Source organism: Lissotriton helveticus, chromosome 10, assembly GCF_964261635.1.
Source record: "Lissotriton helveticus chromosome 10, aLisHel1.1, whole genome shotgun sequence".
Classification (NCBI taxonomy): domain Eukaryota; kingdom Metazoa; phylum Chordata; class Amphibia; order Caudata; family Salamandridae; genus Lissotriton; species Lissotriton helveticus.
The window spans coordinates 42,824,085-42,840,427 of NC_136071.1; the positions used below are offsets into that span (position 1 = coordinate 42,824,085).

Here is a 16,343-nt window from a genome sequence, read left to right on the forward strand (position 1 = left end):
ATAAATCAGTTACATGTCAATATTGTCAAGCTTCAAGTAAAATATGATTTGACAATTGATTCAAGGCCCAAATATGAAATAATGTTGGAAAATGGTTAGATAACATTAAAACTCCAGCCCCAATATATGATCTCATGCACAAATTACAAGACTATGTTTAGTGCCCATCTGGAAAGACCTGCATTTTAAAGGCTGATTATGAGTGAGGGAGCATTAACTCCAGGTGGAATCCCCCAAACCCAATTACAGGTGCCTCCGGGATGGATTTTTTGGGTCTGCAAAGTCTGAATACACTAATCCTGACCTCAGAGGCATCAGACCTCACTTAACCCTGGTGACAATGCCACCTCCAGACAGATCAGACCCTGCCCTGACCCTCTGCCTTCCCACCCAATCTCCAGCCCTCTACACTTTCCACCTGCTCAAAAGGCAGAAAATGCCAGGAGTGCCACTTATGCTTCAGTCCATCCTCAAAGTGAACATTCCATCAGGAAGTGCCCCATGGGTTCTGATCCCGCTTCCTGCCTGAGAGAAAAGATGACTGAGCACAGAGTAAACATTCAAACTAGGAAGTGCCCTTGGATTGTGGCACCATCTGAGATGACCCCCCCTTGCTACAGAGTGAACATTCCACTAAGATGTCTCCCTTTGATTGTGGGACCCCCCACAGATTGGATGCCCCTTGACACAGAGTGCACATTGCACTAGAAAGTATCCCAAAGATTGTGACAGGCCCTGAGAAAGCACACCCACTGCCACAGAGACATCATCCCACCAGAAAGTGACTCGAGGATTCTGCTGCCCCTTTCCATGCTGTCCCCTTCCATGCTGTCCCCTTCCATACTGTCCCCTTCCATACTCCAGGGAGCGAGTAGGGAACGCTTCTTTTGATTATCCATGCAAAGAAATACAGGGCTTTAATTTACAAAGAAATGCACAATTTGAAATACTGAACATGAAACTGGGAGTTCAGACCCAATGCCCATTCTATTATTGGCCTCTCTAATGACTGTTCGGGGCAAGGCCTGACAAGAAGTTTCTGTTGCTCACAGACTTTGATCTAAATCTTTGCCCTTTCTTTGTCTTTGTGAAGGCGTGTCCTGGAAGCGGCCCAGAGAGCCAATATGACGGGCCACTTTCTTTGGGTGGGCTCGGACAGCTGGGGCTCCAAGATCTCGCCCATCCTGCGGCTGGAGGAGGTGGCGGAGGGGTCGGTCACTATCCTGCCCAAGCGGGCGTCCATCGATGGTGAGTTGGGGTGTGAGGGGTGAGAGTGGCCTGGGTCATGGGAAGTGAGGGGTGGTAAGGGGTGAAGGTGGGGGTGTGGTGATGGGTTAGAAAAGCTTGGGTTTTGAAAGGTGGTGACAGAAGTTGATGGGCGAGGGTAGCCTTGGTCATAGAAAGTGAAGGGTGGGCAGGGGTGGGGATAGCATGGGGTGGTGATTTGTGAGGGTTGCCTGGGTCATGGGAGGGAGGTGTGGGGTGGTGAGGGTAGCCTTTTGAGGTTATTTGATAGGCTTTGGATAGCCTGGGTTAGGAGGGTGAAGGTGAAGGTGGTGAGGTGTGAGGGTAGCTGGGTCATGGGAGGTGAGAGTCCTGAGGGAGGGTGGAGCCTTGGTGAAGGCTGAGGATTGTCTGACTCTGGGAGGCAAGGGAAGGTGAGCCTGGGTGTGAGGGTGAATAGTTTGGCTCGAAGGATGTGAGAGGGGGCGAGTGTGGATGAAGGTGATGAGGACTGGGTGAGGGGTGAGGATAACCTGGATCCTGGGAGGTGAGGGAGGCGAAGGGTGAGGATAACCTGGATCCTGGGAGGTGAGGGAGGCGAAGGGTGAGGATAACCTGGATCCTGGGAGGTGAGGGAGGCGAAGGGTGAGGATAACCTGGATCCTGGGAGCTGAGGGAGGTGAAGGGTGAGGATAACCTGGATCCTGGGAGGTGAGGGAGGCGAAGGGTGAGGATAACCTGGATCCTGGGAGGTGAGGGAGGTGAAGGTGAGGATAACCTGGATCCTGGGAGGTGTGAGGGAGGTGAAGGGTGAGGATAGCCTGGATCATGAGAGGTGAGGTAGGTGAAGGGTGAGGATAACCTGGATCCTGGGAGGTGAGGGAGGTGAAGGGTGAGGATAACCTGGATCCTGGGAGGTGTGAGGGAGGTGAAGGGTGAGGATAACCTGGATCATGAGAGGTGAGGGTGGTGAAGGGTGAGGATAACCTGGATCATGAGAGGTGTGAGGGAGGTGAAGGGTGAGGATAACCTGGATCCTGGGAGGTGAGGGAGGCGAAGGGTGAGGATAACCTGGATCCTGGGAGGTGAGGGAGGTGAAGGTGAGGATAACCTGGATCCTGGGAGGTGTGAGGGAGGTGAAGGGTGAGGATAGCCTGGATCATGAGAGGTGAGGTAGGTGAAGGGTGAGGATAACCTGGATCCTGAGAGGTGAGGGAGGTGAAGGGTGAGGATAACCTGGATCCTGGGAGGTGTGAGGGAGGTGAAGGGTGAGGATAACCTGGATCATGAGAGGTGAGGGTGGTGAAGGGTGAGGATAACCTGGATCATGAGAGGTGTGAGGGAGGTGAAGGGTGAGGATAACCTGGATCATGAGAGGTGGGGGGGGTGAAGGGCGAGGATAACCTGGATAATGAGAGGTGTGAGGGAGGTGAAGGGTGAGGATAACCTGGATCATGAGAGGTGTGAGGGAGGTGAATGGTGAGGATAACTTGGATCATGAGAGGTGAGGGAGGTGAAGGGTGAGGATAACCTGGATCCTGGGAGGTGAATGGTGAGGATAACCTGGATCATGAGAGGTGAGGGAGGTGAAGGGTGAGGATAACCTGGATCCTGGGAGGTGAGGGAGGTGAAGGGTGAGGGTAACCTGGATCCTGGGAGGTGAGGGAGGTGAAGGGAGAGGATAATCTGGATCATGAGAGGTGAGGGAGGTGAAGGGTGAGGATAACCTGGATCATGAGAGGTGAGGGAGGTGAAGGGTGAGGATAACCTGGATCCTGGGAGGTGAGGGAGGTGAAGGGTGAGGATAACCTGGATCATGAGAGGTGAGGGAGGTGAAGGGTGAGGATAACCAGGATCATGAGAGGTGTGAGGGAAGTGAAGGGTGAGGATAACCTGGATCATGAGAGGTCAGGGAGGTGAAGGGTGAGGATAACCTGGATCATGAGAGGTGAGGGAGGCTAAGGGTGAGGATAACCTGGATCATGAGAGGTGAGGGAGGTGAAGGGTGAGGATAACCTGGATCATGAGAGCTGAGGGAGGTGAAGGGTGAGGATAACCTGGATCATGAGAGGTGAGGGAGGCTAAGGGTGAGGATAACCTGGATCCTGGGAGGTGAGGAAGGTGAAGGGTGAGGATAACCTGGATCCTGGGAGGTGAGGGAGGTGAAGGGTGAGGATAACCTGGATCATGAGAGGTGAGGGAGTTGAAGGGTGAGGATAACCTGGATCCTGGGAGGTGAGGGAGGTGAAGGGTGAGGATAACCTGGATCCTGGGAGGTGAGGTGGGTGAAGGGTGAGGATAACCTGGATCCTGGGAGGTGAGGAAGGTGAAGGGTGAGGATAACCTGGATCATGAGCGGTGAGGGAGGTGAAGGGTGAGGATAACCTGGATCATGAGAGATGAGGGAGGTGAAGAGTGAGCATAACCTGGATCATGAGAGGTGTGAGGGAGGTGAAGGGTGAGGATAACCTGGATCATGAGAGCTGAGGGAGGTGAAGGGTGAGGATAACCTGGATCATGAGAGGTGAGGGAGGTGAAGGGTAAGGATAACCTGGATCATGAGAGGTGTGAGGGAGGTGAAGGGTGAGGATAACCTGGATCATGAGAGGTGAGGGAGGTGAAGGGTGAGGATAACCTGGGAGGTGAGGGAGAAGAGAGAAAAGGATGGTTTGTGATAGGAGATGTGAAGGTGGAGACAAAGGGTGAGGATATCCTGGGCATGGGAGGTGAGGTGGTGCGGGAGTTTAAGGAGTGAGGATAGCTTAGACATGGGAGGTGAGGAAGGCGAGAGGGTTAGGAGGGTGAGGTTAGGCTGCATCATGGGAGGTGAGGGTGGTGAGGGGGCTTTCTGGGGTGGGGTGAGGGAGAAGAGAGGAAAGGTGGGTCTGGTCAAAGAAAGGTGAAGGTGTGGCAGAGGATGAGGTCTGGGTGAAGGATGAGGTTAGCCTGGGTCATTGAACGTGGTCTAAGATAAAACTGCGCTCCCAGGCGAGAGACTCACTCTCGGTGACGGTGGCGGAGGGGCTCACCCTGATGTCCACCCTGCAGCCGTGCACTGGACATCCAGCTGAACACGTGGTCTCAGGTCTGCTCCAGAAGTGACATAGGCCATCACCGAGGGGAGGTTATGGTCTGCCCTCCACTCAGTAGATGTCCTTCCTAACCTAACCCCAAACATGCATTACATTCCGAATATATGTTCCCTTTGGGCTGTGTAAATGTCCTTGCGTATCCTGACCACGCATGCACCATATATACTGTAAAGTGCTTCAGTGCTATCCATGGGCAGGTCCATGCTGGACTCCACCACCAATACCATCCAACAAAATCCAGACAAAGCAAGTGCAGTCTCAGGGGTCAGGGTGGTGAGTCACAGATGAACCCCCTCCCCCAAGCCCTAGACGTGCAACGTGGACAAGAGGTATGCTGCCACAATCAACACCGGCAGCAGGCTTGGCTTGCAGAGGGAGACCACACCCCTTAGGAGACAGCAAGCCTTCCCTTGGAGAAGACAACCCCTCCAGTCCCCGCCCATAGGACACCAGATATCTCAGGAGACCTCAACCCCAGCCTTCACTGTAGGAACACAATGCATCACTCTAGCCTCCATTTGTAAGAATGTACCACATCCCTCACACAGAGACCCCCCATGGATTCTCAAAGGTGCCTGATGTAAGGAGAAGGATTCTCACCCCCCTCTCCTTCCCCACCCCAGGGTTCGATCAGTACTTCATGAGCCGCTCCCTGGAGAACAACCGCAGGAACATTTACTTCGCAGAGTTCTGGGAAGACGACTTCCAGTGCAAGCTCACCCGGCTCGGGGCCAAACCGGACGGGTCAGTACGGAAGTGTACAGGTAAGGCCCAAGTATTTTAGAATTCTTTAGGAAATCAGTGCTTTTGCTGTGGCAAATAGAGGTGTGCAAAGTTGTAAAATCCATTGACTCGCAGCATCGTTAATTTTGTAGGTGTAGACTTTGCCACAACCTTTTGATTTTACAAAAAATATATCTCTATATATTTCTAGCACCTATAAGCCAGACCTGGTCTTCTTTTGCTTGTTTTTGTAGTGTAACTCATATTTTTCTTCTGCCCACTTTAGTATACAGCATGGGACGGTGGGTCAGCCCACCACAGCCATTGGCTGACTTCACTATGAGTGACAGCATTCTTCCCTTTCTCAGGGAGCACATACACACACAATGTAGTTCCCTTCAGTGCCAATATATGGTACTGTGCACTTTTTGAGACAGAACATGTTTTTTTTGGTTTTAGCAAATTTTTTATTGTTTTATAAATGTGAGGGCTCAGCAGCTCTCCCAACTATAACGCTTTGCAAAAAACACATGGCAAACCAAAACAAGCATTGACAGAGCTGAAAGGCTGGGACCCAACGGCAGACATGTTGGCCTTGCTAATGCTTGTTTTAAACTGCAAAGCTTGTGAACTTTAAATAAACACAGAGACGCAGCTTCATCAGGACCCCATTACATATGGAAATGGTTGCTGTCACTTGACAGCCATCCCCCATCCTCAGCTTGCCCCTGCCAATATATATATATATATATATATATATATATATATATATATATATATGTGTGTGTGTGTGTGTGTGTGTTTTTTTTAACCCGCAAACCTTGCTCAATCTTCAAGGAGACACGCACTTTGAAGTTGCTTAGTGTAACTTTTATTTCAGCATTCCAATATTGAATTAACAAACACCTGATGCGTTTTGCGGAACAAAGTGGGTTCCACTTAAACCCCTCGAGTGTTTGTTATGTTGATGCACCGAATGCCGAAATTAAACTTTGGAGTGCATTTCTCCTTGAAGATTGAGCATGGTTTGTGTGTCAAAAAGATTTTAGAGTTCTCACACCTGCCCGCGCACCACTGCTGCATCGTTGGGAGCTGTGGGGACTATGCATATATGCATGTATAAATAAATATATATATATATATATAGAATGTGGCCCCCGCATATCTGGGGAATCTGGTTACCAGGTATGTTCCCGGAAGATCCCTCAGATCTTGTGGGACCGGGCAGCTAGTTATCCCTAAGATAAAGAAGATGAGAATGAGTGGTCGCTCGTTCCGTTTTCTAGCAGCTCAAAACTGGAACAAACTTCCTCCACCTCTTGGGCTAGAAAGGTCGGAAGCTAACTTTAGGAAACTACTAAAAACGTAACTGTTCACGGCATAGTTCTCTATTCTGGTCGGCAGAGTACTGCACTGTATGTCCTCTCACCCAGCGCGGGGACACGCCGAGATGGCGTAACCAGGCGCTTTACAAATTTCCTTATTATTATTATTTTAAATATATATATATACAAATACGGCAGCAGATGAACTCTCATTCAATCAGCGGCAACAAACCTTTCTCCTACACACCATGCTGGGCGCTGACGAAGCTACAACAGCTGAAATGCATACGCCCGATGTGCCGTGAAAATTGCAATAAAAGCCTTCAAGATATTCCCCGCTGTGGCCTCTGCCTTTTTCTTAGGGAAGGTATATATATATATATATATATATAAAGGTTAAAGTAAAATATATCAGTGAAAACAGTATGTTTGGAACTAAACAAAACACAGAAATTTACCAGTTATAGTTAGCAGAACTAAAAATAACTTGTACCCCTACCATACAATGCTTATAAACCGACATATTGCATCATTCGTGACATGTACTATGACATAATTTATGACATCCCAAATGACATCTCCAATTGGCTTCCTTACCCAAGCTTTATATGGCCCAGTGGACCCCATCTTTGGGACCTCCATTTTAAAATGGTGGTTGCACCTGGGCCACACATCATGCTGAGGTTGGGGGCTGCGGGGGTAGCCCCAGGGTCACTGTGGCCCCAGCCTGCTTCCTGCATGCTAAGGGAGCTAGCATTGCTCCAGCCTGGAGGGAGAGGCAATTTTAGCTGCTCCCTCCGGGCAGGGCCATTGTGTTGTTCTGTTTCCCTGCCCACTTCAGTACGGGCAGGGACTTAGGGCACAATTCTGCCCCTAGCCAGTGAGAGCATTTTTAAAGCTCCTGCCCACTGGAGGCAGAATTTGTTTGCTCCATTTCAGTGGGTAAAATATGCTCTAGCCAGACGCTGATGCAGACAGGGAAACCACTGTGTCCCCTGGGTCACAGCAAGTGAGCCCCCCCTGGAGGATGGGATCACAAGATCCAGTAAAGGCTCAGGGAGGGGCCCGCGCACCCCCCTCCTTTTTTTTAAAGGCACAGCCCTGGGGGATAGGGTCCCAAGAGGCTTTTAAAGGCTTGGGGAGGGGGATGCATGCCCCACTCCCCTTAATAATCCTTTGTCCCTCCCTTCCTTTTAATTAAGTAATGGTCTTGGGGTATGGGGTCCCCCTAAAAAAATACTTGGCCGAAATACTGCTCGGAGAGGAGGCCACTGACCTCTTCCCTATATTTAAATTGTGCCCTTGGGTTGGGGTCCCCGGGGTCAAAAACAGTTCGGAAAGGTGGGACGTGTCCCCCACCTCTTAATAAATGGAGTCGGCCGACGTTACAGTTATTGTAGTATGGCGAGTGAAGTGACAAATACTGTGCCCTGAAATGTGCAACTCATAGTAATTTAAAGGTGGTGTGTTAAGTTAAAATGTAATTTATAAGTAACACTGTGTATGTAGGTTGGTGACTTATAATAATCAGAAGGTGAGCTGTAAATACTAAATTTAAGTTATGACTATAACTTTAGGATTTCTTATCTTTGTGTAGTTTAACTCCTTCACTGCGGCGGCTTTTCCGCCGCAGTGCTAAAGAATTTGGGCGGCCGCGCAGCGCTCGCATGCTCGTGACGGAGCCGCTCCGTCACGAGCGTCGGTTGAGCTGTGCTCGTGACGGAGCGGTTCCGTCACGGCCCGCCCCGCTCAATAGAACGCTCAGCGCAGGCGCGGAATTCGTGCCGCGCATGAGCGTTCTATCGAGCTGGGCGGGCCATGACGGAACCGCTCCGTCACCAGCACAGCTCAACCGACGCTGGTGACGGAGCGGTTCCGTCACCAGCACCGAAGGGGTTAAGTATGGTTTGCATGAAAAGAATAAATACAGTTTTCCTAAATATAATGTATCTCTAACCTATGGTCTTTTCATGCAATACACACACACACACACACACACACACACACGCATGCACACACACACACACACGCACACACACACACACACACATATATATATATATTTCCCATGGAATCTTATATTAGATACGTGCCTCCATTATTTTCTATGAGAATGTGCTGCAGTACATGTGAGTAACCTTGTGTGATGCTGTACTTACTCCAAGGGTGGGCTGGAGTACATTTTCTACTGTTTTTTCACATTTAGGGCAGCAGTAATTTTAGAAGTGTAGTTTGTGAACAGCAATGGCCTTACTCTTTTGTGGGTCGGTGTTTGCATTAGCATCCCCTTCCCTAAACTCCTCCTTCATCCTCCCCTAAACTACCGCTCATTCTTCCGTAAACCCCTCGCTTTTATTCATAGATTTCCCTCATTTTCCCACCACTCCCCCATCCCCTCCCATGTTTACCACTGAGTAGTACTCTTACATGCATAGATACATCCCCATAGTAAAAATAGGAGTTGCGGAGGTGGAGATACCACCCCTATGTTTCTGATTTGCATTTTCTAGATAGTAGGCTGTACTACAGTGTTACTACTTTCCGTATTACAAAATACAGTTTGTGGATCAGGTCCAAATTGTTTTCTTTTTTGTCAGTCTTTGTTTGGTCTTCAGGTTATTTCTCTTTTTAACTGTTTGCCAGAGCTTAATTTGAGCCGGGGGTTTCGGGGATCGGCACTTATTTTTCCTCATCAAAAATTTCCTGAGAGCAAAAGAGGGAACACACACAAATGGGAAAGAAGGAGAAAGAGAAACACAAAGAAACCGTCAAAGGGAGAAAGCAGGAACTTGCAAGAGTGAGCTAAAGGGGCAGGGAGTGGATTAAAGGAGCTTGAGATGGATTCCTGACTGCGCAGCCTTGGCATTCAGCGCGGCCCTCCCCTGCAGAGCGGGGGCGCAGCGTTGCCGTTCCGGGGGTGCTGAGTGGATTTCCGCAGGTTTCCTCTGACCCCATCCTGCCTGCGGGGAGCTGGTAATCCTGCTAACAGGTTTAGGCAGGCAGAGGTTTATCTTCTCCCTGCAGGCCAGCACTGGGCGGCTTCTGCTGAGGCAGCAGGGGGGCGCGCCTCGCTCTCCTGCAAGGGAATCAAATAATGAAGGTTCTCCTGACTGAAATGTATCTGAGAGGCGTAAAATGCCCATCACGGCTGCATACGCTGATGCCGGACTAACGAAGGCGGAAAAACCCATAAGGGCCGCGGCATGCAGCTTCCATGGGATATGAACGACCGTGGCGGTAATCACCACGGCTCCAGGGTTCTGTCTCTTGGTTCTTCGCTGAGCCCCACACTTCTTAATCTTTATGTCCACCCACTTGCAGACATTATATGCTCCCATGGTTTCTCAACGGTGTCATATGCCGCCGACACGCTGATCATTGTTTCCCTCTCTTCCAATTCCGAGGCAGTATCACATTCACACCAGCTCAAATCCTGCAGGGCCGGACTGGCCGTAGCAAGCACCGGGCAATCCCCCGGTGCGCCGCACGGGTGGGGGCCGGTTTTGGGCATAGCTGCTAAATCGGCCCTTTAACAAAATCAGATGAAAACCGGCCCCGGCAAAGAGCTCGGCGGTACCCCCATGCCACCAAGGGGGAGGCGGAAGGGGGGGGGGGCGGCCGAGCACTTTGCCAGGGCCGGTTTTGGTTCCCATTCCGGCCCTGAAATCCTGTCTAACTGAAGTTGCAGATTGAGTGGCGGCCAGTTGCCTAAACGCTTAGTGAAAAGACAGAGGTACTAATAGTTGGGAATAATCTCTCCTTAGAGGGCGATCTCAGCTGGCCAAAGTCCCTAAGAGTTCTCCCATCTTACAAGTCGGAAGTAAAACATCTGGGCATCATCACAAGTTATTCTGCGTGCTCTATGCACTCCCATGTTTTGCTGAATGATACTGGTGGTAACTGACTTTGACTGTCCCTGGGATCTGTCTAACCAGGCCCAAAGCCAGGGCTTTGTTGAAAACACAGTGAAAATACATACATTCATGAGGGTACACTTATAATTGGTGGGACCTACCCTATAAATCCCTAGTAGATAATAGGGCAGGGGAATAAAACTACCTATAATTCCCTAGTATATAATAGGGCAAGGTAGTTTAGAGGCCAGCAGCCTTTTCTGCACTTGCATGTGTGCACTGCTGGAGCCTGGGGTCATTTGAAAAGCAGGCATGTGTTGAAGCACAGCTTTTAAATGTAAATTGTGCCAAAACTCGACTGTGGTGGTAGGGGCACTTATAAAGTGTTTAACTACAATATTATGGCATTTTAGATAACCCCAGGGCCTCCCCTAGGTGTCCCAGGCGGTAGGGGGTCATGTCATTATAAGGAGGGCCCTTATAAAAGATGGTCTATGTGCCCTGGTGATAGAGAAACCGTACTTTTCACTTTCCCCTTTGTAGTAAAGGGCCTTCCAAAATCGACTTTGATGCTAAGAGCACTGTGAAGTGAGTGTTGCACCCGGCCTCGTGGCGTGGTCCTACCCCTCCCGCATGGCGGGCCCGGGACGACATCGGCCCTCCATCGACCCGCTGTCGACCCCCCTGCACACGAACCAACGACGAGAGCAGCCCCCCTGGCAACCCCCGGCTCTCTGCTCGCCCTCTCTGCCGGTCTGGCGACCATGCCAGGCCACCCTTTCAGGCCCGACTCCATCTTGGGCCCATCACGTCCCGAGCACGTGGCCGCAGCCACCCCCGGCCCCGGTCCCAGCGAAGCCCTGACATCGAGGCACCAAAATCCTCCCAGGTGGTAGAGTGGTCACTTGGCGGATCCCGGAGGAGGGGAGTTTTGATGGCCCTCCAGCCGTCCCCGGACGCCTGGTATCGATCGCCCTCCAGCCTCCCTGGGTGCTGGCTCCACCCCCCTGCTGGGTGTCTGGACACCATCATCCCGGCCCCTCTGACCCCCAGGCGCGAGGGTCCGGACATCAAAGGACTCCAGTCCTATATCTGGGCCAGCCCTGGATTAGGACTCCAGTTGTATCTTGGAGTCGAAGCCCTGCTGACCTTGTCGCGGCTGATCCTGATCCGAACTCATGCACCTGGAACCTTCGAGGCCCTGCTGACGCTGTCGCGGCCTGACCGAGCTGAACCACCTTCGAGGCCCTGCTGACGCTGTCGCGGCCTGACCGAGCTGAACCACCTTCGAGGCCCTGCTGACGCTGTCGCGGCCTAACCAAGCTGAACCACCTTCGAGGCCCTGCTGACGCTGTTGCGGCCTGACCGAGCTGAACCACCTTCGAGGCCCTGCTGACGCTGTCGCGGCCTGACCCCTTGAACTACCCACGCACCAGTTGGTGCCAAGACTGTCCCACTACCCCCTTTTCCTGATGCCAAGACTTTACGGATCCCTCGATCCCTGTGTGATAACCTTACGAGAACGTGCCTTCATTTCTTATATAAAGATTCGTGAGAATATTCCTTCGTGTAGTGTCCGTCTGTGGTAGTGTGATTGCTCAGCTGTTACGATTGTAGGAGAGGAACCTCACCAAGGAGGCCTCCCTACGGCGCTCGGCCTATTCCATAGAGAGAGGTGGGTCTCGGGGCGGGCAGTCAGACATCTTCTGTCTCCCCTGGGATCGCCTTTCTAACATTGGTGGCAAGCGACGGGATCCGAGCCCGCGCAAATCGTACAGCGAGTAACCCGCCACTACTAACAGAGACCCACAACCACGATGACTACTAAGGAAGCCGAAACGACCACAGAATTCCAGAAGGAACTATTAGAGGAGTACACCCATAAAGAACTTAAACAATTTTGCAAAGCCCTGGGTATCGCTACCACCGGACTAAGCACCAAAGAAGATTTTAAAGAAGCGCTGCAAACGTGGGTGGAGACCGGAGCGACTCCACCCCAAACTAACGATGACCTTGCCCTAGAAGCTCCCCCGAGTACAGTCATAGCACCAGTAGAAGAAAGAACCGCCAACAGAGAACCGGGCCTCTCCCACGAAGACGCCCGGGAGCGAGAGAGAAGTCGGCTCCATGAACTAGAGCTCGCCCGACTCCGGCTGGATGGAGAACTCCAATTGGCTGAAAAGAAAATGGCCATTGAGCAACTACGATTACAAGGAGATCTAGAAGAGAGGCGGAGGCAAAGCGAATTGGAAGAAAAAAAACTCATGTACGAGCACGAGCGTGGCCTCAAAGAACTAGAAATCAAAGCCAAGATCGAAGAGGCTGGCGCCGCGGTAACCCGGGACCCCACATCTCCTGCTGACCCGAAGGTCCACATCCCCAAGGATATCGTCAAAGAATACTACAAGAATGACGATATCCAGCAATGGTTCAAGGCGTATGAAGTTGCCATGTCCGTGCACCGCATCCCGCGGAAAGATTGGGGTGCCGGTTTGTGGGGAAGGTTTGTCAGCGAAGGAAGAGACACCCTGCTGGAGCTGGCCGAGGACGTGATGTCCTCCTATGATCACATGAAGGACGCCCTGCTCACCCGGTATGGCCTCACCCCCGAGATGTACCGACAGAGGTTCAGAGACTGCAAAAAAATCCCCGGTACCACGTGGGTGGAGTACGTAAACTTTTATAGCCGGGCCCTGGAAGGCTGGATCAAGGGCAGCAAGGTGTCCACCTACGAACAGCTGTTCGACCTCATCGTTTGGGAGCACCTCTCCAACAACTGTTTTGTCGAGCTCAGGCAGCATCTACTCGACGGCAAGCTGACCGAGCCCCGGAAACTGGCCGTCGAGGCCGATCGATGGGTGAGCACCCACGTCCCCCGGACCCCGATAGGAGAAACGGGACGGAACGGCCAGGGGCACCCCCGCCAGCGTGGTGGCGGAGGAGGCCAGAACAGGAGCCGAGACTTCCCGTCGGCCCCGGGCCAGAGTCCGCCTCGGGGGTCCCCCCAGAATAACACTTCGCCATCCTTGACCAGAAGAGGGCCCCCTCCAGCACGGCCGGGGCCCCGCCCGAACATTACTTGCCACAGATGCTAGCGGCCCGGTCACTATGCCAGTGACCCCCTCTGCCCCATGAACCAGCGTCCTGGCACCACCGGGCCTCCGACCCGCCAGTTCGCGGCTGCAGCCCTGGGGGAAGGTGGAGAAGAAGACGAAGAGGTCTACAATGAGGATCAGACCGAGTGGGAGCCGGCCGCCATGGCCCTAGCCTGCCTGGGCGAAAGAGACATGGTCCCCCAGGCCCCGCTACCGAGCAACACTCAAAAATACCGCCAGTGGGTCCACATCAATGGACGACGGACCGAAGCCCTCCGGGACACGGGAGCCAGTGTGACGGCCGTCCGCTGCCACTTGGTGACCCCCGAACAGATCATACCAAACATGCGATGCCCCGTGAGGGCCGCCGACAACTCCGAGACCCTGTGTCAGATGGCCCGAATCCCCTTCGAGTGGGGGGGGGTGTCGGGCACCCTCAAGGTGACCGTCCGGGACGACGCCCCCGTGGACTGCCTCCTCGGAAACGACCTTGAGAGCTCTCCCTGGGCCCAAGTCGAGCGGAGAGAACACCTAGGAATGATGGGACTACCCGTGTGGGTCTGCGCGACGACCCGATCTATGACTGCCCGGGCCCCGGCGACGACCGAGGTCACCCCGACGGAAGAGCCAGAGTGGCCCGCGCCACCACCGCCAGCAATCAACGAAGAATCCGGCCCTGAGCCCGAGCCATCGGAGCACGACCCAGAAAGCAGCGCCGAACTCAGCGACATCCCCGAACTAGCCCAATGGCGCCAGGAAGGTGGTCCCACCCGAGAACAATTCCGGCAGGAGCAGAAGGCCTGCCCCTCCCTCGAGGGGACCCGGCAGCAAGCAGCAACCCAAGCTGCCGGGGACACCTCGGGGTCCCACTGGGTCTACTGGGACCACGGCCTCCTGTACAGCGAACAGAAAACTGCCGAGCTGGGGGCCAGCCGAGTGTTGGTGGTCCCCCTACGATTCAGAGACTTTCTCTTGAACCTGGCACACGATGTGCCCCTCACCGGGCACCTGGGGCAGGACAAAACTTACAGCCGCCTGGTGACCCATTTCTACTGGCCGAAAATGCGCAACGATGTGTACAACCACTGCCGCACCTGCCCGACATGCCAAGCCAGCGGAAAGAGCGGGGGGAAGGTGAAGGCCCGCTCCAACCCTTTCCAGTGGTGACCACCCCCTTCGAGCGAGTGGGGATCGACATTGTGGGGCCCCTGGACCCCCGAACCTCGCAAGGGCATCGCTTCATCCTCGTCCTGGTGGACCATGCCACCCGCTATCCCGAAGCCATCCCCCTCCGAACCATAACGGCTCCCGTGGTGGGCCGAGCGCTGATGGGGATCTTCTCCAGAGTGGGGTTCCCCCGAGAAGTCGTGAGTGATTGGCGCACCAACTTTATATCGAAGTATATGCGGTCCCTGTGGCAACAGTGCGGGGTCACATATAAGTTCACCACCCCGTATCACCCCCAAGGGAATGGCCTTGTGGAGCGGTTTAACCGAACACTCAAGGGGATGATCCAAGGCTTAGAAGAGCCCCTCTGCCGCAAATGGGACGTCCTGCTGCCCTGCCTCCTGTTCGCCTATCGGGAAGTACCGCAGAAATCCCTGGGGTTCAGCCCCTTCGAACTCTTGTACGGGCACCCTGTCCGAGGTCCTCTCAGCCTGGTCAAAGAAGGCTGGGAAACTACAGTCCAAAACGCACCACCGGATGTCTACCGGTACCTCCTGACCCTCCAAAGCCAGACTCGGAAGTTCCGGGCCCTTGCCGAGGCCAACTTTGAGGCCAGCCAGGAGGAAATGAAACGCTGGTATGACCAGAAATCTTCATCCATCGAGTTCGAGCCGGGCCAGCAGGTCTGGGTCATGTCCCCGGTCGAACCGTGTGCCCTCCAGGACAAATGGTCAGGGCCCTTCAAAGTGATCGAGCGCAAGAGCCCCGTCACCTATCTAGTGGACATGGAGTCCCCCGAAACCCCCTCCGGGTTCTGCACGCCAACCGGCTCAAGCCTCATTTTGCCCGCACGGAACTGAGCCTGCTGCTAGCTACAGATGATGGGGCCGAAGACGACTCCGAGCCCCTGCCCGACCTCCTAAAGTGCTCTGAGGAAGACGGCTCCGTCGAGGGAATCTCCCTCTCCTCCGACCTGACCCCCGCACAGCGCCGGGACTGCCAAGAGCTGTTGGGGAAGTTTACGGACCTGTTCTCACCCACCCCGGGGTTACCCAGTGGTGTGTCCACGATTTCCACACCGGGGACAGCCAGCCAGTGCGACACCGGGCCTACCGAGTTCCCGACCGAGTTCGGTCCTGCATCCAGACAGAAGTTACCAAGATGCTGGCCCTGGGGGTGGTCGAACCCTCCGACAGTCCCTGGGCCAGCCCAGTTGTCCTGGTCCCCAAAGCCGCCGCACCTGGCACCCCTCCAGAACTTAGGTTTTGTGCGACTACCGGGAATTGAATGCCGTCACCAGAACCGACGCACATCCCATCCCCCGGGCCGATGAACTAATCGACCGCCTGGGAGCCGCCAAGTACCTCAGTACCTTCGACCTCCCAGCCGGGTACTGGCAGATCGGCCTCACCCCTGGCGCCCAGGAGCGATCGGCCTTCTCAACCCCCGATGGCCACTTCCATTTCAAGGTGATGCCCTTCGGTATGAAAAACGCCCCGGCAACCTTCCAAAGACTGGTGAACAAAGTGCTGGCGGGGCTAGAAGAGTTCAGTGCCGCCTATCTAGACGACATTGCAGTGTACAGCCTCCACTGGGCCGAGCACCTGAAACACCTCTGGGAGGTCCTGACGGCCCTCCGACGGGCCGGACTAACAGTGAAAGCCAGCAAGTGCCAGATAGGTCAAGGGTCCGTAACCTACCTGGGACACCAAGTGGGGCGCGGCCACGTGGCTCCCCTCCGACCCAAGATTGACGCCATCATAGCCTGGGAGCCCCCGGTCACCCAGACCGCCGTCCGAGCCTTCCTGGGGCTCACTGGATATTATCGGCGCTTCATAAAGAGCTATGGGAGCATTGTGGGAC

The 16,343-nt window shown here is 53.7% G+C and overlaps 1 protein-coding gene across 1 annotated transcript in view; it reads left to right on the top strand.

The window, feature by feature from the left end:
* LOC144785021 (metabotropic glutamate receptor 6-like) overlaps nucleotides 1-16,343 on the top strand; it is a 250,240-nt gene that overhangs the window by 134,132 nt on the left and 99,765 nt on the right. Inside the window, exons 4-5 of the mRNA XM_078664138.1 lie at nucleotides 1,094-1,248; nucleotides 4,940-5,080. Coding sequence (XP_078520264.1) covers nucleotides 1,094-1,248; nucleotides 4,940-5,080 — 296 coding nt within the window. The remainder of the gene's footprint in view (nucleotides 1-1,093; nucleotides 1,249-4,939; nucleotides 5,081-16,343) is intronic.